Here is a 27501-nt window from a genome sequence, read left to right as displayed (position 1 = left end):
ATCCAATACAGATGCAGCAGAAGTGTTCAGGGCCAGGAGAGAGAATTTCGGCAATTTAAACAAACCAGTCACAATATTCCTTCTAATTTCTATGTTTAAAGGTTAAGGCGCCAGTGTTTTGAGATGTGAATGCGTCACATGGTATTACAACCCTGTATTTGCACAGTTCTGGGCTGTGTGTGGTACTTCATAACTTATCGCCTCATTTCAACCTCATAAGAACTCTGCGGTGGGTACCGCTACCTCCATTTTTTACTGATGAGGATACGGATGTCGAATGGGTTATGTGGGGTCAGTTATGTCTTATTTCAACCTGGACACGCATGCTATGAAAAAAATCTGATTATGCCACAAATTTCTTATGCGTCTAATGACTAAAAAACTTAGGATCCACCTCCTAACTCTGATACTACTTTGACTGTAATTATCACCAACTACTCCTACCGTGTTGAATGCCAGAGCATGGAGAGATGGTGTGACATACATTTGCTGATTCTCTCTTATTCCAAATTGGAATCTCTATCTTTTCCACCTAGGAGAACGCAATGGGTCCTTTCTAGTTTGTTCCTATATTTATCCAAGCTGAAATTCAACTGGAATTAAGTGTTCTCTCCTCCTATAATGCTACTGAGAGAAAGAAGAGAAGGAACAGAATTACAGACAATCCAGTGGTAAATCTGGACTTTCACTGACAAGCCCAGCTAAGCGGAAGGTCTTCCTCGGGATGTAAAGGAGAACGGGAACCTGGAGACCCTTGTTCATCAAATGCTACTTTGTCATATATTCAGCAACGTTTCCGAGTCAACCCCAGGACATCACACACAAAGAGATCAGAATAGTGGAATGATGCCCAAACTTAGGAGACCTCCTAGGAATCCTGAGAGAGCCTGATTCTGAGACTGCCTGTATATAAAAGTCTGTTTAGAACAGGTCTAAATTTATCAGAAACAGCCACTGTGGAGGCTCATAATCAAGGAGACGGTTAGCCATTAGAATAAAGGAAGACATTTAAAAGAGATGCTTGGTGTGCCTGACTTCAGAAATGTAACGCTCATTTCTGGAGTGGACCCCAATCCATGACCTCAACTTCAGAAAAAAGCAATAAATGCCTCCCTGCCTAGATCCTTAGTAAACAAACAGGAAAGAACAAATACCACCTCTATACTCCTCCTTTGACCCTTGAGAGCAAAATTTCTTTAAAGGGGAACTTACTTTTGCATAGGCTACAGAGCTGGGGCTTAAAAAAGATACTATGTATAATACGGTACATCAACTATACCTCAATAAAAGAAAAGACACTAAGTGCCAGGAATATAGGCAAAACTCTTCAATAAAGTAAAAACAAAACAAAAGTTTTTTGAATGAATGGTGGAAGCCTGGCCCAGCCTAAGAAGAAGATCTGGCAGTCCTGGCTATTCCCCAGCTCCGCAGGAGCCACAGGGGTGGCTGCTGCCATGACTCCTGCTGTGTTAAGAGAAATCTGTTACTCACATCCCAGAAGGTGACAGCTATACTCTACTCCACACTGGGGGGACCACCCATCTTACCATGGGAGGTTGAGTAGTGGGGTTGAGTGTCAGTCTGGAACTAGTAACTTTTAGGAGGGACACGGACAAACCGAATTTTATCTGGAACTTAGGTGAGAACAAAATTTAGTCTATTATTTGTCTTCAGCCAAAATCTGCCTCTTTGTAGTCTCCACCCACTGGCCGTAATGCTACCACCGAGCACATCTAATTCCCCCTTTCCCATGACAGCCCTTGGAAGATCTGAAAGCAGCCTTCATTTCTCTGAGTCTTCTCTCCATCCTGACCTCCCTACCTTTCCTCAGATGTCCCTCAAATGACAGAGAGGCTCAGCAGAAAGAAGCTTTCCTGTGGGGTATGGAAGTAGCGTCCAACGACCGAGAGGGGCCCTGGAGAAGGGCTCCTGGGTTAGGCTGGCGTGAGTGACCCCTTCACTCAGGTACTCTGGCAGCCGCAACCCTAGGGGCTCCAGCGTCTCAGGGAGGACACAGGGCAATGAGGGACGACCACTGGTTTAGGCAGTGCAGGTCACACTCGGGCTGGGAACCCTTCAGTGGGTAGTAAAATCAATTTAATGAGCCACAAGTGACATTTTAAAAGAAGAAAATAGAAAACTTAAGAGTGCTTTGCAATTACTATTGTTTCATGAAATGTCTGCTTCACTAATTTACATACATCTGTGTAATGCATTACAAAGCAAAATATATTTTTTATTGTGGGGTTATGATTACAAAAAAAACACCGCTAGTTAAAAACACACACAAATACACACACACACACACACACACACACACATATATATATAAAAAATCCATCATGACATTTTTTAAAGCATCCCTTGAACAGAATTTGATATTCAGTAGTAGCCTGAATATTTCCAGTAGGGAAATCCTGGTGGGGTCATTTCAAACATATTCTCATAGATCATGTCACCACTTTGCATCCACCAGCTTATGAGGTGACCTGTTGAGTTGAGTGTCCTACACTCCCCCTTAGTCCACCAGCATGAAAAGCTGTTATGAGGAAAACTCAAGGTATCACGTGTATGTCCCGTGGTTACCCAATGAGTCATGCGGGACATCTTATACCCGCTTAAAATTTAACCTAATAGTAAACACAAGTCAAATCTCCAACGTCTTCTATTGTAGAGGGAAGAGGTGTACAAAGAAGACAAAATAGTAATAGACTAATATTTGGCCTTTAAACACATTAAAAGTTAAAATATGATCATGTGATTACTATTTTTTTTAAAAAAGGAAAAAACGAAAGCGCACTTTATGTCCAAGTTAATGTCTCCTCCTTGGTGATGGTCTCATGGCCACAATGAGCACAGGATAGGATTCAGTAATCCTGAACATTCATTGCTTTTTTTCTGGCGGAAGAGTTTCCCTCCCTAAGAAAAACAAACGTTTCAATAATAGAAGGGCTGGCTGTTGCCCTGGGGGGAGGGGAAGGAGAGGCCCAGGCGAGCTTGCAGAGTCCATGTTCAAACAGCAACAACTTTCCTGTGCCCGCCCCTCCATTCCAATCACGGGTCCCCACCCAGAAAACCCACGTGCCAGCTCAACACCAGGGCCAGGACCTGCGCCAAGCCTGGAGGGGTAAACAACTCTCGGCAGCCCTCAGGCCCTTATCTGTTTCACGGATTGCCTGAACCACAGATTCACGGAGGCGGAGGAAAGACACTGACCCGGCCTCCTCTCCTTTGCAGCTCCTACCAACAGGGGATCTGATAGAAAGTTCTCAGTTCAGAGACCTCTCGTTCTCCTAAAGAGCTCAATCCTAGCCCCTCAGAGACACTGCGCTGTTTGACAGGTAGATGACTGTTTTACAAACTTCCTGATTGCAGTAGCAGAAAATAACTGCGTTCTCTGAACACAGGTGCTCAACATGCAGGGGAAGCTGGACAGAAGGGGAAGGTAGGGGGTGGTGGATGGGAGCGTGCTGGGAACGGCACCAAATCAGGAGGCCAGAGAAGGAGGCTCAAGATGAAAATGAATTCGCCGATTAAAATTTCAATACATGTACCCCCCCCAATTTTTACTGGGATCGTAACTGTTGGTGCAGTTATACCCGAGTGAAGTATCTGGCCACAGTGATAAATTAAAGAGTACATTTTCAGTGGTTACTCATTTTTATATACTAAATAGAAAACTTAAAAAAAAATGTTATTACCTGGTTTGTTCTTGCTGCAGTGTGTTGGGATCAGGTATAAAAAATCTTACTCGAAAATGCAGGGTACAGGGGATACCTCCTACAACATTTTTCAAAAACAAATTAAATTTTCCCTTTAAAAAAGTCAATGTATGTAAGCGGCTACTCTCCCATAAGTGATGCATTTTTCACTAGACCACAGCTTTTTCCATGAATAAAAGGACTAATTTCAAAAAAGGAGTGCATAAGTTAGTTAAGTGTTCAGAAATCTCCAAGTCTACAAGAAGTAAAATATTTTTGCAACGTCAGCATAAAATGAGGTATAATCTACTTCCTATTACATGTGTAACTTAGGGATGTGTTCAAACAATGCACTCCATTATCTGTATTAGGAACTTTAAAAATCCTTAAATCAACAGATTATACAAAACTCACAAAGAAGTAATCTCTCACATATATAATGATTTCATACTTTTCAAGTGTTTTCATGTACACTCTTGAATTTAAATACCGCCATGACTATAAGTAGGCTAGGCTGCTGTCGACTGCACTGTGTAACAGATTAGCCACCAGGCTTGGAGATGTGACTTGCCTTGGGTCACACAGCCAATGATAACACCAGACTTACAGCACTGAGTCTTTTGATTCTGCATTTTAAAATCATTTTTATACTGGAAAATATTTCATGCTTTTAATGCAAAGTGAATTCTAAAAATGATTAATACAGTAGCAAATATTACACAGCTAATATACTCAAATATGGCTTTATGCAACAACGCCAAGAGTCCATTTGCTTGCAAGGATAAAATTAGCCCATTTCTTTTGCTGGATGTGGCAACAGAAGAAGATCAGATTGTGTTGCTAAGATCCCATACTCTTCTTCACGTCAATTTCTCTCCTCTCCATTACTCAGTATATATTCACTGGCCCTTTCCAGCACTTTCTGGCTCTGTGAAACTCAAGCTTTTCCCACCCTGCCTCCCTCACTGATCTCCTCTACATTAGTTCATTATGGGCTCCACCCTCCCTTCTCAGTAGTACCTTCTGTCTTTATCTCTGGATTGTATCAAAGACTCCAATGGTGTGTGTGCACCTATGAATGTACCTGTGGGTGGTTCTGTAACTCTGGGTGCGTGTGCGGCCCTGCATGTCAGCCAGGTTTGGGGCATAAGGTGCATAAAGGGGAACAGAGAGCGTGATGTTGGAAAACCAGGTGAAGGGTGCAGTGAGGTGTGGTTCGAAAACCCACCTAACTGGGAATTAACCTACAGCACTAGGATACACTCACGTGTATGTCTGTGACACTATTTACCCATGCCTTTGTTTCCTGTGAATGGAACTGTGCTGTTGAAATGGACTGTGTGTGTGTGTGTGTGTGTGTGTCTGTGTGTGTCTGTGTGTGTGTGTGTCTTTCCCATCCTGGCTCTCACACTGGGCTGAAAAAGGCCATCCTCCTTCCCCTTTCTTTCCTATAAAATGAAATGTGGGTTCCTTTGCTCTTAGCTGTCTTCTTTCACCTTTCCCTTTCTTGCCCATATTTGGTGAGGACCCTTGGGGGCTGATCTGGAAGCATCTCTGCTAACTCAGAAGTCAGACAGGGAGAAGTCAGCTTACTCACGTCTCTTGGACCACCTGGAATCCAGGTACCAGATGTTACAGGTACGCTGAGGTTTGGAGGAGAGAAATGGGCCACGATACACTAATACCTAGTGTTGAACTGACATGGGAAGGTCACACCCACCTTTTAACTGCTTCCTGATGGGTTTGCTTGCTTCAAGCCATCTCTGTTGGATAAGAAAACATAAGATATAAAACCAAACCCAGTGGGAGCCCAGCACGTTTTCAAGGGAGGGTACTCACAGGAGAGTCCACTGAGTCATCACTGTGCTGCAAACCAAAATACTCCTTTTCGGTCACGCCCAAGTAGCTGTAAGCCATATCCAGGAGAACTTGACCAGTATCTTGTTTCTAGGGGAAAAAAATGTCCAGTGGGCAAAATTTTAAAACAAATTAAAAACTGGTGTTTAAAAGTCTTTATTGCAGGGGCTTCCCTGGTGGCACAGTGGTTGAGAATCTGCCTGCCAATGCAGGGGACACGGGTTCGAGCCCTGATCTGGGAAGATCCCACATGCCGCGGAGCAACTGGGCCCGTGAGCCACAGTTACTGCGCCTGCGCGTCCGGAGCCTGTGCTCTGTGGCGGGAGAGGCCGCGATAGTGAGAGGCCCGTGCACCGCGATGAAGAGTGGCCCCCGCTTGCCGCAACTAGAGAAAGCCCTCGCACAGAAACGAAGACCCAACACAGCCATAAATAAATAAATAAATAAAAACATCTGATTGTCTTTAAAAAAAGAAAGTCTTTATTGCAGGCAAGAAGGTGTTAAAACACGCAGAGAGATTTCATGCACACAGGTACCCTACAATAAGAAATATTAATAAGAATTTAATAAATTCCAAATTAAGAAGCCCCACGGAACATATGGAAAGTAGGGCTAAGATAAATATGATTTAAGAGAATGAGATTAATTTAATTTTCTAAGATTTCTTCCTTCCTCTTAGCTGAGATTCCCAAGTGATAGTGTCTAAATTGGAAAACTCAGGTATCCCAATGACAGTAAACTCCCCGTGACCTACCCATGGATTATCCACAGCAAAATGTTAATCCCACGTCGGTTTATGTTGGCTCCTCAGGCGCCATGCAAGTATACACAGGGAGGAAAACTCTACTAACAGCATGAAGGAAGACAGCTAAGAATACTCAAATGCCATTGGAAATACCCTCCAAGTGATCTGGCAGGGGACACTGGAGGATTATCTGCTTCCCTACTCCCTGGCATCTGAAGTGAGAAGCCAGTGGAGACTTTCAACCACATTTCACGTCCAGAGCAGGACTCAGACACCTTCGCCACTCAGTGTTTTCAGACCGGGCACAGTGCTGGGCGTGGGGACAGAGCCATAACATGTGTCCCTTTCCTGCCCTCCTGGAGAGGCCAGCCGTGCAAGCAGTGACCATAACTCGGTGTGTCAAGTGCCAAAGAACACTCGGGGTACAGTGAACACACACAAGACAACACAAATGGGTGACTCAACCTGGGGACAAGGGAAAGCAGTCCCTGACCTGGTTCTGGGAGGCTGACAGGGCTGAGTGCCACGCCCTCCCTCCAGGCGCAGAAGCTAAGAAAAGGCATCAGGCGGACGGCCCAGCACAAAGGCACAGGGGTGGGGAATCGCGAATTCTCCTTTAACAGGCAGACTTCTTGGGAATCCTTTGAACCAAACCCTTTAACTTAAAGGGCAATGTGAGTCAGAAAGAGACCATGTATAGAACCAGCAAAGGCAGCTTTTTTGAGCACCTGATAGCAGATGATGTACCTGAAAACAGGTCACCATGACCAGGATGAGGAGAATTAGGTAACTGTCACCCCCCCCTGCAGCCACTTCTCCGGGACAGTCTCACTTATCTGGTCCACAGTGTGGGAACACAAGGCACGGGGACAGTCTCACTTATCTGGCCCACAGTGTGGGAACACAAGGCACCGCCTGTGTCCTGAACACATCCCCCTTCCTGCCCCAGGGCCCTGGTTCCCGCTGCTTCCTCCACTTCCCAGGTCACCTCCCATCCCAGGGGAATCAGGACAGTGTGGAAAAGATGACCTGGTCCACATACTCTAAAGCATGAGATATTCTCCCTCCAAATGATGAGCTACTCTTGATGCAAAGAGCTATCTGCTCCCCTTGTTGAAATCATTATTTGTATGATTTTATATTATGTTTAATATATATTATTAATGACTTTAATCTATTGGGCATCTACAAGGAGCCTGCCACAGTATTCTGCACTTTTTATATATGATATCCAATCTTCGCAGCAATGTCACATAGCTGTCAACACCATCCCCTGTGCTGATGAGCACACAGAGGCCTCAGAGGCTCCGTGCCCTGTGCTGTCAGCCGATGGATGGTCTGACTGCCTGACAAGGGACCGTCTGATGCCAGAGTCTGCACGTTACCACCACACTGCCACTCTCCCCTCTGGAGCGCATAATTCATCCATTCCAGTATCTGCACAACTCACCGAGTTCTCAAAAGGAATTGAAATAGGATACATTTTTGGTAAGAACAGCCCTCCCGGCCCGGCGCCTGCCCCACAAGAGGTCATCTCGGCTACATCAGGTCACTGTCCGTGACAGACTTGCTCTCTGGGAGGAGCTAAGAACAGCCGACGTCCAGGTCAGCTTCCCCGAGGATGGCCGCTCCGGGTCATAAGACGACCTGGGCTGAAGAATCTGAATGCGACAGCGCAAATGACCCCCAGGAGCAGAAACATATAAAGTGACGGAGATTCGAAGTTGCAACCAGGCCCTCAAATTGAAGTTCAGTGTGAGTCAGCCTTGACCAGGCTGCTGGAAGCTTGGGGGGCAGCACAGGCAGCAGTGACAATAACAACGGCATTCGTAACGGAAGATGACTGGGTGCCCACTGAACGCCAGGCACGTGATTATCACTCTGGGTGGATGCCGTCCGCATTCTCCTCTACAGGGCTCATCACTCCTCCTCCTTAAAATACATCCTTACCTGGGATTCTCATTCCCTCTTGGCCTCCCCTTATCTCCCTGGACAGTCCTGCTTGTTCCTCATCCCCCCAGCCGTTGAACACCGAACCTCATTCGTATCTCCTGTCTATTCACTTCTCAGGTGATCCTGAAGTACCACATCTACCCTGGTAACACCCACATATGTATCCCAGCCTAAACCCTTCCCTTAAACTCCTCTTTTGTATACCTAATGCCATTTCCACGCAGATGAGTAAACAGGCATCTCACACTCACCATGTCCGAAACAGAACCAGTTATTTCTGCCCCCAAACCTGCTCCTCTTGCAGGCTTTCCCATTTCTATAAATTGCAGCTCCATCTTGCCCACTGCTCAGGCCAAAAACCTTGGGAGTCACCTTGAAGCCTCTTTCACATCCCAAATCCCACTGGTTCCACCTTTAAAGTATTTCCAGACTTGGTTTACTCTTAGCCCCACTACCGCCCTGTCCAATCATCATGGTCTCTCCCACAGACTAAAAGTCTCAGCCCTTGCCCCACCCCCTCCCCCAGTTTAATGTCAACCGAGCATCCAGAGTGATACTTGAGTCAGATCATGTCAGGTCTCTGCCCAGACTCACCAATGCAGAACAGAGCCAGTGCTCAGAATGACCTACGAGGCTCTACACAATCCCCCTATCCCCTCAAGAGGAAAAAAGTTACGTGAAAAAAGTAACAAAACAAAAAAAAAAACCCACCTATTTTATTACAGAAAAAGTTGGGTTTTTTCTCCAGACTTAAGTGGAAAAGAGGAAAAAATTAACTATTTGCACCAAAATGTTCTGTTGTGACATAGGAAAATAACCAAGTACAGTGTTATATTCCATCCTTTTTATCGGTGTTTTGTCTGTCTGTACCATCTGCTGTGTTCATTTCTCCAAACTCACGTCCACCTTGATGTGGGAGTAGGGGATAATCTTGTCGAAAGGCACATTGGTGCATGTGTGTCTGCTAGCTCACTTGTCCTTGACAATATTTTACGATATTAAAGAAAATCTTTTGAAACGGCTGTTAGGAAAAACAAAACAAAACAAAACAACCCATCACCTGTTATCTCTCTGACCTCTTCGCCTCCTTCCCTCCTCCTTCCTCATTACACTCCAGACGCACTGGCTTCTAGCCTGTTCTGCAATCACACTAAGGGAAGGGGACCCCGCCCCAGGGCCTCTGCTCTGCTGTTTCTTCTACCTGGAATGCGCTTCCTCCTGAGAACCACACAGTTCCTCCCCTTACTTCCTTTAGGTCACCTCTGAAATGTCATCGTATGAGTGAGGTCTTCCCGAATCGCTTCTATAAAATGACAACTGACAACCTCACCCCTTGCCCTGTCCTTAACTCTCCACCTTCCTTATCCCGATTTTTCTTCTAAGTACATGATACCGCCTGACATAGTACACATTTGTTTATGGTCTGTTTCCTCCCTCTAGGATGTAAGCTTTAAAAGGGCAGGGATTTTGCTCTGTTTTGTTCACTGCTGTATTCTTTGTACCCAGAACAAAGCCTGGCATGTAGTAGGTGCTCAGTAAACATGTGTTGAATAAACATTCATGTTCTTGTCGGGAAGAAGATATACGGCTGAGGAATAGCTCCAAAACAGACAATATAAATTTTAACAAAGGAGCCATGTCTGAACTAAGCTGTCAGTTTACAGCAACTGGAAGAGACCTTCGGGGCCTCTACAGAGCAGCCACCGTGCAGCGACTTCATGCACACTGCCCTCTTCTCTTGCCTGCTCAGCCACCAACGTCCACAGTGACCTGGCGTCAGCAGGAGGCAAACTCATGGGTGGGGGAAGACCCCAGCAGGGACCACTTTTTGTCACCCTTCTAATTCTTGTGGCCTTCTAACATCCCCCAGTTGTTCTCCGGTACCCTCTCTTCTCTTTCTGACGCCTTCCATTGCACACTGAATTTTCCAGGCTGGGGCAGATGCTGGCAGCCAATCTGGGGTTGGAGGCGACCCCCTTAGAACTGGCCAGAGGATGGGAGAGACAGGCAAAGGTCACGAACGCCCAGTGGTGATTGGGGAGGGGCGAGGCAGCAGGGACGGCTACTGGTCAGGCATCTTACTGCTGACGTAGGACTGGAGACCCCGTTTCTAGCCCTGCCTCTGCTTGAGGTGGGACAAGCCAGGCCCTCCCTGAGCCCTGCCATCTGGGAGGCTAACCATCTCACTACCCTTCAGAAAGGACTCGCCATTTACCATTTGCACATTTAATGAGTACCTGCTGTGAGGCAGGCACAGGGGAAACGACACTATTGCCCTTCTCCAGGAGCTCACAGTTTACAGAGTGACATATAACCTGATAATGACAACTACTATTCATGCAATTTGACAGGGGCCCTAATAAAGCATACACAGGGCACCGTTATTGGAGAATCAGCTCAGGAAGTCAAAGACGTCACAGAAGCAGCAACATCTAAGACTCACACAGTTCACAAAGAAGAGGGGGAAAGACACGCCAGGTAGAGGCAAGAATATGGGCAAAGTTTTTAAGGTTATTTCTAGTTCAATCTCAACATACAAGATCTGAGACCTCAAGCTTTTAAATTAAAATAATTTCTCTTCATTTTATAAACCAAGAGATGAAAAGTATTTCTTAGGGGCATTAATTCAGAAAAAATTAAATTTGGAGAACTCACATTAACTTTAAAGGTCTGTACCAAGCCATCTAGAAAGCAGACACTGCAGATGACTTCGGATCGAGTTTTCTCTTTGGGTAATTCTGAGGTGCGTATGTTATTAATTCTTCCACCGAACGCACGTAACCGGGAGGTCATAACTATCGTTGAATAACCTGTAACAGAAGACACACCTGGTTAGCTCTGAGGTGCAAATTACCAGTTCCATGTGAACATACCTCCCATTCCATCCATCCCTCACCTGTCTGCCTTGACCCTCACATAACTGTCTGAAGAGCTCAGATAAATGAGAGCCAGATAACAGACCATGTTTTCATCTGAGTTCCGACTTCTAAGCAGCTTTAAACAATATTTATTGCTCAATTATAACACATTCAGAGAATTATATGGCTTATTTGTGTCTTATTATCTCCCTGGTCTAAATCTTCTAATTTATATTTCCCAGGTTTTAAATTTGTTAATGTTTTACAACTTTATATATTTGTGTATTACACCTCTAAGTTTTTACAGAACTAAATGTGATGCAAAAATGATTTAAAATATGAAGATATTTATTGATCAATTAGACTACATTAAGAACATCTATTCATTAAAAGACTATTTAAAAAAAAAAAAGACCCACAGAGATATCTGCAATATATAACTACAAAGAATATATAAAGAGCTCCCACAAATCAAAAAGAGAAAAAACAAACAACTAGGTAGAAAATGGGAACATTAGTTGTCAAAGAAATGCAAACTAAAACCTCAAAGCAACAGAACCACACCCCCACCAGAACGGCTATGATGAAATCCAACAAAACCAAGGGTTGGCCATGGTGTGGAGTAGCTGGAACTCTCAGGCACTGCTGGTGAGGATGTAAATTAGTGCAGCTACTTTGGAAAACCGTTTGGCAGTATCTACGAGAGCTGAACATATGCACATTCTGTGAAATAATTCCACTGTTAGGCATATTCCCAACAGAAAAGTATACATTTATCCATTAAAAGACATGCATAAGAATTTTCATAATAGCTCCAAATTGTAAAAGACCCAACAGAACGGATAAACTGTGGTGGAGTCCCACCATGCATGACTACACAGCAAAGGAAATAAATGAACTACTGTGACACACGACACGAATTCCTCTAGTGTTGTGTTGAGCAAAAGCATCCAGACGCAATAGATGACCTGTAGAGCGTGATTCCATTTACATAAAGTTCAGAATAGGCAAAACTAATCAACAGAAGACAGGATAGCAGTTACCTCTGCATGTAGTGACTGGGGGGTGTCCAGGGGTCTTCTGGGATGCTTATATTCCATCTCTTAATTGGGGTGCTAATAACACTGGTGTACTCACTTTGTGAAAATCCACCAAGCTCTACCCTTATGATTTGTGCTCTTTTTTTGTATGTATATTTCAACAAAGTTTACTTTAAAAATACATGAACGAAGAGGGAATTAGAGAGCAGTTTAAAAATCTGAGCATGGTATATTAGGGAACAGTAATGAAAGCGGTTTTATCAGTGAATGCAATTGTGAAGTGTTAGACTAACAGACTAAAGCGGTATGCAACCGAGCACGTGGTCACTTCGTGCCGGTGGGAGGGACAAGGGTCCAGGCCAGCTCCTCAGCTTAGGAACGGAGGTGTAAATCTGACAAGATTGGGTGGAAGACCAGATAAAGATGAAGGACTTAGGAGCAATTTAATGTTCTTTTAAAAATTAATTCTCTGTAAACTTTCTATGATGAGCTGGGCCTTTGCACATGCTGTTCCTTCTGCCTGGGAAGCTCTTTCTGCTTTTCTTCACCTGAGGAACTCCTACTCAGGCCTCAGTGCCTGGCACAAGGATCACCTCCTCAGGGAAGCCTTCCCTGGCGTCCCTAACGACTCATATATTTGTTATAGGCTCTCTACAGTGCTCATCATAATTTCACATTTATAACTGATGATGTATTTAATATCTGCTTCTGCCGCTAGAAGCTGAGCTTCACGAGGGCAGGAACTGGGTCTGGTTTTGCTCACTGCATCTCCAATACCTAGCTCTGGTAGGCAGTCAATAAATATCTGAATGAATCAATGAATAAAATGAAATACGAAGCCAAGACTGATAGTCTGGAAAAAAATAGTACAACCTGATAGACAAACTTGGGTTGGTGGGAACAGGCAGGACAAAAGGATGGGATGAGAGTGGAGGCTTCAATTAGAACACAGAGTGGTGGTGTCCCATAGACCAATGCCCCTCACACTGTAACATGCACACAGATCACTTGGGGTTCTTGTTAAGATGCAAACTTGAACGCGAGCAGGTCTGGGTGGGGTCTGAGAACCTGCATTTCTCGGACCCCCGGGTGATGCCGAAGTTGCTGATCCAGGGTCCACACTGTGAAGGGCAGTCACACACAGCCAGAAAAGCAGCACCAATATGTCCGGGCAGGGCCAGAGATCAAGATTCGAAAATCAGCAGCAAGGAAGGTGTGAGGACAAAGCTGACTAGAGGCCTGAGGAGAGTCAAGCCGCGGGGAGCCACAGAAGCACAGCTTAGCTGCAGGCAGTGAAAACACAGAGGGGATGAAAGCTATGTAGAAGATACACCCAGGAAAGAAGGGCGCCCTTGGCCCTTAATCCTATTTCAGAAGCTCCAAGAAAACCTCCCTGCTTCTGCAGTTGGGGATAGGAAACCTCAAATATTAATAAAAAAGATTCCTTGGAATGGCAGTGGAAGGGAACTTGTTGTCACTTACAAAATTCCACCCACGCCGCCACCTCCACCTTGCCCTTTCCAAGGAAAATGTCATCAGAAGCAGGGATGCGTTTTCTGAGTAAGACCAAAAGTTACCAAAAGACAACAAATGTGTTCCATAATGCTTTAACTACACTGAATTTGAAATGTCAAATTTATTGTTTAGTCCTTGTCTAAAGAATTTCGGGTGGGTTATAAAACTTTTTTAAAAGATATAATAGAACAATTTCAAGTGTGGCTCTTAGTGGGAGGTACACATCAGAATTACCTGGAGAGCTTTCAGAAAATATGCCTGTCCCTGCCCCACCCACAGATGGTGATTCAGCATTCTGGGGTGTGGTGTAGAATGACATTCTTTTTGGGAAGCCCTCAAAGGAAGGGCCAGGCCTGCATCGGCTAGAGGAGCGGAGCGGGTTTTCAGGGAACCTCAGGGTGTGTTTCAGATGGTCGGACTTAGAACACAGTCAACCCTCCGTATCCAAGGGTTCCATGTCCTTGGATTCAACCAACCATGGATCAAAAATATTCAGAAAAAAAAAAAATTCCAGAAAGTTGGAAAAAGCAAAACTTGAAATCGCCATGAGCCTACAACTAGTTACACAGCATTTATGTCATACTTACAACTATTTACTTAGCATTTACACTGCATTAGGCATTATAATTCATCTAGAGATGATTTAAAGTATATTAAAGTATGTGCATAGGTTATATGCAAATACTATGCCACTATATATAAGGGACTTAAGCATCCTTAGATTTTGGTGTCCACGGTTGGCGGGGGTGGGGGGCGGGTCCTGGAACCAATCCCCTTCAGATAACTGAGGGACAACTGTATAGGTTCCGCAAAATCTGAGCCATTCAGAGGGTATACATGCAAGACTTGGGCAGTTGCTCAGAGCAGCTAAAACTCAGAGCAAATCACATCACAACCCTGGACAGAAAAAAACCAAGGGTGATTTCAAACAGGACCCCCCAAATGAAAGTCACATGGGTTGACACGGCAAAGGTAGGGCTGATTTTCACACCGCTCTCACCTGAGCAGCTCCGTGTCCAGTGCCAGCATGTGTACCCGTGGGAACTTACTAACTTAACCAGGGTTAATGGTGTTCCCAGCGTGATCCTGCAGCCATCTGCTGACAAACTCAAGTAGACCAGCAACCCAGAAGAGACCTACTTTTTCCTCCTCACATGATCTCTGATTGTTAAATAAAGGTCTTGGGACCCAACAACATCATAATCTGGTATTTCATGAAAGTTGCAGAAACGTTCTCCCCACAATTATTCCCAAAGCAAACCTTAATAAGAGCGAGCCTGATGTTGAATAACCACATAATTGAGTCATGTGGTGTTTTCCGACTGTCTTGAAATTTTATCTTAAACAATCCGGTCAGGACAATGGATGATGACTAACAAGCACTGTTTCCTGTACCGCGGCAATAAGGGAACTTGAGGTTTCTATGGCTTCCTTTATAAGCCTCTTAATTCTAAACAAAGCTACAACCCAACCAGGAACACACTGGCCTCTCCAACCACAGATGATTTCATCTGCAGCTGATGCACTGTACAACATGGAAGCCCAGCTGGTTCTTTGCGTTAAGAAACAAACAAACAAACACAACAGTTACAGCTTTAGAATCTGTTTTGCACAATAACAATAGAGGTTCTACTGTGACTGTAGTTTTTAACAAAGACTATACTTGCAAAACATTATAGACCTAGGCAACATCTCAGTGCAATGAGATGGTGGGAGCCCACTACATGCCATGAGCCACAGGATCACCATGTGTAAATGCCTACACAATGTGACACATACCACTCAATAGAAGGCATTTTTAAACAATCTGCTGTGTACTGACTTATGATTTCAAATCCATGCTGTGAAAGCTTGTTTCAGACAAAGTGTGGTTTGAACTTGTTTTGAATAGCCTGTTTTGATGAAATGGCTTTGAAGTTGGCTATTAGGACTTTCTTATCCAACTCTCGGACCTGTAGTGGAGAGGACCATCATGTCACTGACACTACAGTAACAGCTTGGTGGCCATCACATGATGGACTAAACACGAAGAGGTTGACCAGCAACTCGAGAGTGTTCGGCCTGGGCAAAGCTACTCTTCGCTGATCTAAATAGCTCTCCAAAGGTCTTGAGACATCTGCTCCTGCCAGGCCCAGGCTACTTTTGGTCAACAGCGATGTTAAACCGTGCAGCAGTCTCAAGAAGAAAAGGGACATCTGCACCTGCCTTGGCGAGGCTACTCCTCATAGGCAGTGGTGCCAGCCAGGTAACGGTTCCTGGAATAATAACCTTCAGAGCAATCCACCCTGCCTGGCAACACTGGTGTAATCGCCCATAAGCTACATGCCCCAGAAGTGAGGGACCTAAACCAGCAGCTTTTGGTTGGATGAACTCTAAGAGAACCACCTCCTAGAAAGGTACATCTCAACTAAACTTGGAATTTTTCTTTCATCTCCCCATTGCCTGGAACAACAGTGTAATCACTGTGTCGTTGGTTTGCAGTATGTTCTTTCTTTCTTGGCTTATTAAGACACATTATCCGTATGAATGAAAAACATTGCCTGCCCTATCAGTGAACAAAGGATGTTGCAGCCATCAAGCCACTACAGCTGCCCCTGAAGGTGAGCCCTGAGGGAACTCAGGATGGAGACAAACTGGGCTGCCCACTGCCAGGCCCTCAGCCACTGCAGCCACCCTCAACGGTGTACCCAACGGTTAGGGAACTCTGGATGGGAAAGAACTGGATACTGGCCCTAAAGAGCTAAGATTGCATATCAAAGGAATGATTTCAATGAGCCCAGACTCTTGCATCTTCCCATACATAGAAAAGCGCTAAATTCCTTAATTTGAGATATCTGGTTTTCTTTAATGAACAGTTTGAAGTTCCGAATACTTGGTCACTGCTGAAAAAACTCCCTATATATCCTGCTCCTCACTTACCTCTTCAGAACAGTCCCTCAGGGCTATCTGAGAGGCTGCCTGCTGGGCTCGAAGTCCTCAGAATGTCTGCCAAATAAAACATAACGCTCAACTTCTAGGTTGTGCATTTTTTTTCAGTCAACATCCTGTATGCTACTGGCTCGTGACATATTAAAAATTATAATTCCCACAGTGAACACATGATAAATAAATTATCCGTAAAGACAGCCTCAGTCTCTGAGCATAATTTCCCCAAACTAACAAACAAACAAAAACAATGCTAAGCTTCCAGTGCCATCAGGTGCTGACTGTAGATTCTGGACTTTGTAGCGCAATCCTGATTTCAAATACTTACAGATACACTGTACTAGTGTTTCCCGCAGTTGTTGTAGATGTGATATACCTGTCAGCTACTTTACCAACTCAATGGACCCTGAAGCAGGAGCCCATTGCCCGGGGCATGGCTGCCCTCGTGGTCAGGGTTGGCTCACAAGGCTTCTATCACTTGCCCTGGAGCCCGAGACAGGGAAGAAGTGATGCTTTGTTTCCTGAGGGTCTACACGCTGACCTGGGGACCTTTGTTTTTTCACAAGCCAATGAACCACAGGCAGGAAGAAGGGAGAGGAGTAGTCTTCTCCACTAGAGAAAGTCAGAAAGCAACCCAACTCCATTTTGATCATTTCAAAAAGAAGTGTTAAAGTTATTTCATACCCTTGTTTTTAAGAATAAGAGCTAGATCTCTAGCTCAAGAGCGCAAAAGTTTCAGTTAGGAAAAAAAAAAAAGAACAAAGCAGTCCTGATTTTAAAACACCTAATTTGTGAGTAGACCACACAAATGAACCACTGCTGGCTCCCTACAGGAATCAACCTGAATCATCCTCAAGCTGACCTAGGCCAATGCCACCACCTAGTGGCCACCAGAGGAACACACTTCACCTCCTAGCATGACTTTCTGCTTTCCTTCCTCTTCCTCAAGGGAAACATGGATAGTTATGCTTTCTCGTTTATCATCCACATTTCAGCTCATTTTAAAAGTCTCCCAGAATATAGACGGCCTTCTCTGTCACCCAATTCCCTCCCTTTCCCTCGTGAACTCAGGAGAGCGTTCTTCCTTTTTTTTTTTTCTTTTTTTGGCTATTTATGAGCCCCAACAGATGTCTGATCAGCAGAAGACAGATCTCTAGATGGAAAAGTAATAAACATTCATATACAATTAGCCATGCTAGGCGGCTGACTCAGATTATGAGCTTCTCAAATACCAGTATGTAATGTATTTAAGATAAATGTTTTATTTGTTTAGCTGCTAATACCAATATTGCTTCCTCCTCCTTTTCGCTGTAAACACAGCAGCTGGGCTGCATCATGGGCTGAGTCTGGGCTGGGGTGGGACCAGCAGGGGCCTTAATAACCACTCGTATCACTCCCGACCACGCCGCATACCGACAGGAAAACCACCACTTTCTGGTTCTTGGCTGCACCTCCCACAAGGCCAGCTTCTAGTTCCAATCTGTTCTTAGCCTGGGCCTAAGTGTTCCTTACACCTTGCTGAAGTAAGTAATTAGGGGGTATTCCCTCCTAACAATAAAACTTACAAACATCTGGATGGGGATTTATCATTTATCAAGCACTAGATCAAGATTAGATCAAACTGCAAGAATGTATACTTAATATTTAAGTTGCTAAAAAAGAAACAGTGATTAAAAGGAGACTCTTTTTAACCAGAGACTTAAATAAAACTTTAGTGTACTTAAGAGTCATCTGAGGAGTTTGTTAAAATACCGATTCTTGGGTACCACCCACAGAGATTCTGGTTTAGTAAGAACCCAGGAGACTGCATTTTAAAACTTGCAATTTTTTTTGAGCTTAGAGAAAAGCTGCAAGAAAAATGAAACTTCTGTACATCCCCATTGGCCTGGATTCAACTTAACATTTTTGTCACATACGCTTTCTCTCTCTCCCCTGCACATACACATACCACACCCCCAAAGCTTTCTAATGAACACTTGAAAGTTGTAGATATCATGCCCCTTTACCTCTAAATATTTTAGCAGGTATCTCCCAGGAACAAGGACATTGCATAACCACAGTACAATTATCAAATTGAGGAAATTTAACATCAATAAAGCACTTACGGGTTTCCCTGGTGGCGCAGTGGTTAAGAATCCGCCTGCCAATGCAGGGGACATGGGTTCGAGCCCTGGTCCAGGAAGATCCCACATGCCGCGGAGCCACTAAGCCCGTGTGCCACAACTACTGAGCCTGTGCTCTAGAGCCCGCGAGCAACAACTACTGAGCCCACGTGCCACAACTACTGAAGCCCGCACGCCTAGAGCCTGTGCGGCACAAGAGAAGCCACCGCAGTGAGAAGCCTGTGCACCGCAACGAAGAGTAGCCCCCACTCGCCGCAACTAGAGAAAGCCCACGCGCAGCAACAAAGACCCAATGCAGTCAAAAATAAATGAAAAAAAATAAATAAATAAAGCACTTACAGTCCATGCTAAAATTCTGAAAATTGTTCTGATGGTGTCCCTTTATTTCTTTCCTCCTGATCCAGGATCCCAACCAGGACCTTGCCTTGCTTTAGTTGTCAGGTAGAAACTGCATCTGTAATAAGCATCCCAAGGGGACACTGATGCAGGGTGTCTGAGCACCAAGGCAGTGGAAAACTCTTAATCAGATACTTCCTTTCAGTTTTGACCGTCTGTGCCTACAGTCAGGGGCTTGGTTAGGTCAGCACCCCACGTCAGTTTTCCCATCTATATTACAAGTCGCTTCCCAGAGCCAAAGAGGGTTGTCTATAGCTTAGCTGCCCCATCACTCAGTCTGGGGAAGCACTTCCTTAAGGCAATGTTGAAATAACAGACTCCAGTCTATATGCTGGTGCTGGAATTAGCGCTGTGGTCATAACAGAGGAAGGAGGCAACATGAAAATAAATTCGGTTCAGAAAGGATTCTATCATGTGATATTTTGTAACCAGACGTCTCCATTTGTTCAAATTAGTTCATGTCTTTCACAGACAGCAATTCTTAACAATTCATAATATCCACGTTATAAAAAGACCATAGTGCCTTCTGGTATGCACACTCTCATAAGTGGGTGACAGTCAACTACCACTGTCTTAAGGAAGAAGAGAAAAAGATATACATGCATTTTGTATGATTTATTAGCTTTGCAAATGTTAATAAAACTCACTCCAACTAATTAAAAACCGGTGATTTTAGTTCATCCGTGACATGCCCATATCTTAAAAAAACGATTTTACTTTATTAATTTTACATTATGTGCAGCTGATAACCATATTACCATACAACTGGTACATGGAATTTAATATTCATCACGACTATAATTTTTGTAAATTTATCAACACTACCTTCTGCCATTTTTTTTCCCGCTTACTTGGCTTTAATTTCCAAAGTACAACACTGCATAATAATACAAAGATAAATATACTAACTTATTTTAAAAACTAGTTTAGAATGTAAACATAATCACTACTGAATACTTACTAAATTAGAAAAATCTATTCATTAAGGGAGGCATTTTCATGTTGCTAATTCAATGGTAAAGCCAATAAACTAATTTGTCCTGGGGCTATACACCGAAAAAATTTTAAATAACATCTTTAAAGTTTTAAGCCTGCTAATTAATACAATAATCACAGCTGACAATGGAAGTATTGGTGCACAAGACTTATTTTTAATTTGGGTATGCATATATAAAAGTATTTAATGCCTTTTATTTAGAAAAAATGCTTCCGTGAATGCATTTATGAGTTTTTAACTCTGACTTCACATTATTCACCGCATGGGAGAAAATGCTCACACAAGTCTCCTTAACACCACAGCTTAATACCCAAATTATCCTGCAATTATTAATCCTTCTTTTTCTAGTTTAGTTTTATTTTTTAATTGAAGTATAGTTGATTTACAATGTTGTGCTAGTTTCAGGTGTACAGCACAGTGATTCAGTAATACATACATATATACACACACACACACACACACACACATACACACACACATATTCTTTTTCAGGTTCTTTTCTCATATAGGTTATTACAAAAATTGAGTAGAGTTCCCTGTGCTACATATACAGTAGGTCCTTGTTGTTTATTTTATATATAGCAGTGTATATATGTTAATCCCAACCTCTTAATTTATCCCTCCCCCACCCCTGCAATTATTAATCCTAATACTCCAGAAGTACCACCTTGGGATCAAATCCTTTACTCCATAGAACCAGTAACTTGCCCAGGGAGTGGACCTCCAACCGGTAGCCCCTGAGAAGCAGGGTGGGGTAATCTGTAGAATCAGTTGTGTTCCAACCGAGACCTGTAATTAGTGCCCTTGTTCTTCGTACAACTTCAAAATGTCAAATAGTTTTCTTATTATGGAGTTGGGTTTATTTATAGGCTCGACACCATGACACTTGCAAAACTAACCAAAGAAAAGTTATACTTGATACCGGGAGGATAACAAGAAGTAGTTTTAAGCTCCCTGAAGGGCAAGACCAAGAATGCTGTGGGAGCTGCAGGCATTTCGGGACAGAGGTGATGTTGCTATAAAGAGAAACCAACCTCTGACGTCCCGGAGCTGAGTGTCCAGGGCTGTGATGAGAAGCCGCCTAGCACCTGAGACACAGAGCTTGCTCCTAGGTGACCAGAAAACACGTTCGACCTGTGAGGACGCTGAATGACGTCATCACCTTCCTTTTTTTCCTCTTTCTTGAAGTACCACCGAGGAAGAAAGCACAAACCCCAAGTGTAAGAGTGCTGCTCTCAAGAAGGCTGGAGGAGCCGCCTCACACCCCTTCCAAACATGATGCCCCCTCCCGGGGACCAGTCTCCCAAATTTTAACACCATTTTCATGAGATTTTTTTAAATGAGATTTTTAGAAGTTTAAAAAAAATGTTTAGGGAAAGGTTATCATGGTGTAGTGTTAAACCACGTATTTCACAGGACCCAAGCCTTCTGGAGCCACTTCTCCATGCACGTGGATGCTTCACTGGGGAGAAATGAGAAGGGCTGTGTCCCAGTCTCCCCACCCCGAGCATGTCTGAACAGTGACTGGTCAACTCCCCCATTACGTGCCACATCAGTGAACCCAGAAACTTCAGAGGCCAGCAAGCCCGCCTCTTGCTGGAAGAAGAAAGGGGACATCTGCCAGCTGCGGAGGGACTGAACCAAACCACGCTGGGGGAGATGACTTGTGGGACCTACCACCAGACAAGCTGTCAACAGCCTCCAAGCCAAATCCCTGCATGGGACTAGGACCATAGTTTCACAGACCCATCCATCTTGTTTATGATTACTTCCAGCTTTTGTTATTACTTTGGCAGGAGTTCTGTACCTTTTACTCACTCAGTATTTACTTACTGGGCACCTGCTCTGTGCCAGGCCGAGGGAGTAGGGTGGGGGAAGGCACAGATGCCTGGAGTTTCGAGTTCTAAGGGGGATGAAAGCCCAGGGTGCCAGGGGAACAGCAGGAAGGCTCCCGACCCGAGCCAGGTAGGCTGGGATGGGTGGCGGGACCAGCACACAAAGGCTCCATGGGGAAGCTTGCAGGATAAAGGGAAACTAGCCGGGGAGAAGCAGTGGCAGTCCAGAAACTGCACACTACATGTGCAAAGGCCAGGAGGGGAAATACATGCACGTTTTAGGAACCCCACAGAAACAGATTTATTAGTCGGAGTGTCTGAGGAATAACTGAAATCCTAGAGAAATCTGAGGGAGGAGACTAGTTTCTTCAAAAATCCAGGACGTCACACAGAAGGGGAATTAGGATATGGTGTGAGGCTGTGGGAAGGTCAGCCTCAGTGGAATCAAGCAGAGATGTGGATTGGAACCCCAGCTTACACTTACCAGCTGTGTGAACTTAACAGAGATCACTCACCCTCCCCGAGACTCAGTTTCCTTATCTATAGAAAGGTGGAAATTCTGTTTTCCAAGGTTGTTTTAAGCACTGAAGGTAACATGTATGCATACTAACCGGCACTAGCAGGGCCCGATCAATGGTACTTATTACTACTACCATGATTAGACTGACTGTTTCAGACCCCAAGGGTTCAACAGGTGGAAGATGGAAGGAAAAAACAAAACAAAACAAAAAAACCAGAAGGAAGAGCTTTTGAACACTCAGGGCTGCACAAATACTGAAGGGACTGCCTTGGGAGAGAGGGAGCTCCCCGTCACTAGAGGTGATCAAGCAGAGAAGGTGGATATGGCCCTTGGTGAGTAAGTTGCAGAGGGCAGGCTGCCACTGGAAGGGGTAGGAGAGATGAACTTCCAGCTTCCAGGACCAAGATTCTATTATGACTTCTGTTTCGACAGTGCCAAAACCCACTCAAAGTGGCACTGTCCAAAACTGGATATCTTAAATGGATTTCTCATGGGAAATAATTCTAAATGGATACCTCCATCTTGGGGAAAAAAACTAAAATGGCCCATCAAACTATGAAATAGAGGGTAAAACAACAGGAAGACAAAAAGCAGTATGTAAAGCTAAAAGTATAGACAATGGAATCTGTCTTATATTGAGCAGTTTCTACCTAAAATTAAGCAACCCGTCTCTTCTCATTCTCCCTTTGAATAGTTCCACTGGGCTCCAAACAGACTGGAAAACAGGATAGAATAAATTTACTCTACAGGGACATGAATCAAGTTGCATCAACTTTACAAAAATACTGTGCTAATATTTGTCCTTGGGGCACAGACACGCCCATTTGGGTGTCAGTCCATAATATTTCTATCTTAGGCTCCAGCCCCCACCCCTTTACAGCCAAAAGCAGCAGAAGCCTTCAGAAAAGAAAACAGCCGAAGTCACTTTGAAAGGTTTGAGATGTGCTAATCGCAGCACATCCCAGCCAAGAAGCTGGAATCTCACAACTGGACCTTCCCGCCAGCTCTGCTCTTGCCAAGGAGTCTGAAGCCAGCAGCAGCCTGGCCAGAGAAACCCAATCCTCACCAACAGCAGCCCTCACCATAATTTTATCTCAAGGAAGCACAGAAAAATACTCCCCCCACGCCAGCACCGCCCTATTTGTCTGTAATCAGCGAAGTGACCTGGGAAGTTACTACTCCATTTCTTTTCTAAGAAAATTTCTAAGCTTTTCTCCATTTCTAAGCTCGGTTTCCCAGCTTAGAGCCCTCTAAACCCCCTTCCAGCTTTAAAATCCTCTGCCTGTAAAGTTTTAATCTGAGGGGCCATCTCAGGTTATATTAGGTACAGTGACCCTACTGGTTGCTGGCAGGTCTAGAGACCGAGATAAAAACGTATTTTTACGTAGCCTAGTCTGATTTCCAGGGCTTTGACTTGGAGATGGGTGGGGGTGGGAATGGGGTCCGAAAATTAATTAAAAGAAACCACATTAACTCTAAAAAAAAAAAAAAAAAAAAAAGACTTACAAAGGCGTGCCAAAATGCTAATCAGAATAGTATTTAGGAATAATGAAATGAAAATAATATATCTTATTGCTGCCTTTATTTATTTGTACTGAGACCTTCAACATGCTGGGAGCTGGGAATACAGACATACAATCCATTCTTTGATCTCAAGGAGTCCTCAAGCCACTTGACCAGGGACACCACTGCCGGGGGGCCCTGGGTGGCCAGGGGTCTCAGCAGGCCAGGGCCGACTGGAGGTCTGAAGGAATAAACCAGACTTGGGTTCCAGTCTCTGCTCTGCCACTCCCAAGCTGATAGGACCTTGGACAAATTAACTTTCAAAGTCTGTTTCATCATCTGTAAGTAATTCTGAGGAGTAGCAATCTCGTATCTAACCCCGTGGAGGCCCTGGCCCACGGCAGACACTGAATACCAGCGACTCTGAGGACTGCCCCTGTATGACGGCCCCTTCCACCCACCTCCGTCTTAGTCCCTGGGCCTTTCCCATTCCCAGGCTTTCTATCCTGAGGAGCAACCAAGGTTCCTACAGCTGTCTGCATTTCACAGATTGGTAGATTAGACTCAGAGAACCCTGCCCAAGTCACACAGTCAGCCGCCAAACGGGGTGAGGGTCCCAAGCTCAGTTCAGGGCATCACACACCTCCCCACTGAGTTCCCTATCCTGCATGACCGGAGGAAGGCGAATTACAGGTGATTCACTGGAGGGAAAGGGCTCCACTTAATCACCATTGTTTCTGCAATTTACTGACTACAGGTATGTTCTTACCCTTTGAGATAATCTTCATCGATACTCCCCACAGCTCGCATTTTGGTAAATTTCCTCTTAGGGAGGAAATGGTCCAGAAAAACCCTTTTTCCCTCTAACTCTGCAACATCAGAAACCTGAGTAATGACCAGGTATTTATTACCATCTTCCCTCTGTTCTAAAATGACAACAGGTGTTTCAGAGGAGTTATTTTTAAAGGAACAGTACATCCAAAGTACCCTTTGATTGTGAAGATCGTGATTTCAGAGAAGTTAAAACATGGAACACGAATCTTTCAGAATTGTGGAAACATAGTAAGTGACTTCCTCTCACTTTTACAAAAGGCGTAGGCTGGAGTGAGTGCACGGAATGTCTAAAGGCCCTTCCAGCTCGACAGGCAGCCACCCTGAGTTAATTATTAACCGTGGGAGAGCAGGGTGGGCCACCTCATTTCCTGAGGCCAGGCCCTGGGTTTGGCCTGGGCCTCTCCTACCCCGTGACTAACAGCTCTCCTTCCAGGGAGATCCCGAGAGTGGCCGGCCAGCCCCCTTCCAGGCACCTGCCTCCAAGGATCTCAGAACTTGGAGGACTCCTGATGGAGGCCCAGGTGCACTGCAGCCCCCAGGAGACTGGGTTTCTCAGTGAACTTGAGCTCAACCAGATCCTTGCCCGCTCACTTCTGGGGCACACATGCTGGCTCCAAGCAACAGATCTCATGAGGACAGCCACGAGGTGGGGGGAAGTGATAAACAGGGGCGGGGGGGGGCAGCTAGATCCTAAGTGTGGCAGGAGAGTGGGTCTCCAGGAGGATCCAGGACAACCTCACAACATCGAAGCCTTGAAGTTCTTTCATACGGCTAAGGGAGGTGCTTGGGCAGCGCAGAACCTACCTACCTCCATGGCTGTGAAAAAAACAAGTTGGCTCTGACCACCGGAAGGCAGCTAACCCTGGAGGGAAGGAGGAGCGGGCAGCTCAGCAGACCAGCTGCCACGACATGCTCATGTCACATAACACCAACAGTGCTGTCTTGTTTTGGGAGGGTTTTTGTTTGTTTGTTTGTTTTTTACGTTGTACTTGTCATGTCTATATAATCATACAGCCTACTCTTTCCCATCATTGCGCAATGAAACATTTGTCCAGGTATTTCAAACACTTCACTGGCATTTTTTGTTACAGTTTTATAGTATTCCACCAAGTGGAACCATAACCGTGGCTAGGTGCTCAGATGACTTCTAATTAGGAGGGCTCAGACTTCCAAAAGGACCCACAGTAAACGAGAGGAGGGAAGAAGGAGCAAGTGATCAAGAGTAGGCACAAATGTCAGGAAGTTGGGCCCGGATGAGCCCTGCTTTAGGAAGGAAAAAAAAACCCCAACCACCAAAGATGCATGGCCACAAGGTGACAGGAAGGGGCTAGACCACCACCTGACAAAAAAAGGCAGAACAGATGAGCAGATAATTAATGATAATTTGGGAAAAACCATCAAATTTACTGTTGTCTTTGCTACCAGGTAGAACAATCCTTTTACACTGGGAAGGATGGAATTAAAGGGGATGGGAAGGCATCTCCTGAACACCTATGACCCACCAGAGACTACACGTGTCATCTCATCCAGCTCCCACATCAGAAGAGGGATTCAGGCTAAAGACAGCAAGGACCATGCCCGAGGTGACCCGGCACAGAGCGGAACCCAGACCCAGTGGCTCCTGACAAAGTCGTACTCCTCCCAGACACAGCACTACCTGCTCTGGTCTTTTTCTTAAACCGTGGTTAAACAGAACATAAAATTTGCCACTTCAACCATTTTTAAGTGTACAATTCAGTGGCATTAATTACATTCACGATGTTGTGCAACCAACACCACGATCTATTCCCCGAACTCTTCCATTACTCCAAACAGAAACTCTGCACCCATGAAGCAATAATTCCCTACTCCCTCCCCCAACCTCTGGCAACCTCTAATCTACTTTCTATGAATTTGCCTATTCTAGATATTTCATATAAGTGGAATTATACAATATCTGTCCTTTTGTGACTGGCTTACTTCACTTAGCATAATGTTTAAGGTTCATCCATGCTGTAGCATGTATAAGAACTGCATTCCTGTTCAAGGCTGAATAATATTCCATTGTATGGAGAGACCACATTTTGTTTATCCATTCATTTGTTGACACTTGAGCTGGTTCCACCACTTGGCTGTTGTAAATAGTGCAATGACATTTCTGTACAAACATCTGCTTTTGGGTATATACCTAGGAGTGGAATTGCTGGGTCATACAGGAATTCTATGTTTGGCCTTTTGAAGGGCCACTAAACTGCTTTCTACAGAGGCTGCACCATTTTACATTCCTACTAGCAATATAAGAGGGTTCCAATTTCTTCACATCCTTACCTATACTTTTGATAATAGCCATCCTAATAGATGTCAAGTGATATCTCACTGTGGTTTTAATTTGCATTTTCCTAATGACTACTGATGTTAAGCAACTTTTCATGTGCTTATTGGCCATCTGTAGATCTTCAGAGAAATGTCTATTCAAGTCCTCTGCCCATTTTGAAATTGGGTTGTTTATCTTAATTTGGATTAGTTATAGGAGTTCGTTATATATTCTTAATGTTAAACCTTTATCAGATAGGATTTGCAAATATTTTCTCCCATTCTGTAGGCTGTCTTTTCACTTTTTTGATGTCTTTAGAGATACAAAAGTTTTTAATTTTGATGAAGTCCAATTTATCTATTTTTCTTTTGTTGCTTGTGCTTTGGTGTCATATCCACGAATCCAC

The 27501-nt window shown here is 44.4% G+C and overlaps 1 protein-coding gene across 4 annotated transcripts in view; it reads right to left on the bottom strand.

Moving 5' to 3' along the window:
* The window catches only part of PTPN3 (protein tyrosine phosphatase non-receptor type 3), a 107477-nt gene that overhangs the window by 61287 nt on the left and 18689 nt on the right, over positions 1 to 27501 (bottom strand). For 2 of the 4 annotated variants that reach the window (XM_061200125.1, XM_061200126.1), the window contains exons 2-5: positions 10912 to 11066; positions 5541 to 5648; positions 5422 to 5464; positions 3702 to 3780 (exon numbers count right to left, since the gene is read on the bottom strand). In XM_061200125.1, coding sequence (XP_061056108.1) covers positions 3702 to 3780; positions 5422 to 5464; positions 5541 to 5648; positions 10912 to 11049 — 368 coding nt within the window. In that variant the 5' untranslated portion in view covers positions 11050 to 11066. Of the gene's footprint in view, positions 1 to 3701; positions 3781 to 5421; positions 5465 to 5540; positions 5649 to 10911; positions 11067 to 27501 lie in introns of those variants that run through there. The other 2 variants (XM_061200127.1, XM_061200128.1) reach the window with 2 other exon arrangements.

This window comes from Eubalaena glacialis, chromosome 9, assembly GCF_028564815.1.
Source record: "Eubalaena glacialis isolate mEubGla1 chromosome 9, mEubGla1.1.hap2.+ XY, whole genome shotgun sequence".
Lineage (NCBI taxonomy): Eukaryota > Metazoa > Chordata > Mammalia > Artiodactyla > Balaenidae > Eubalaena > Eubalaena glacialis.
Note: the sequence above shows the minus strand (reverse complement) of the source record. Positions and strands in the feature narration are given on the sequence as shown.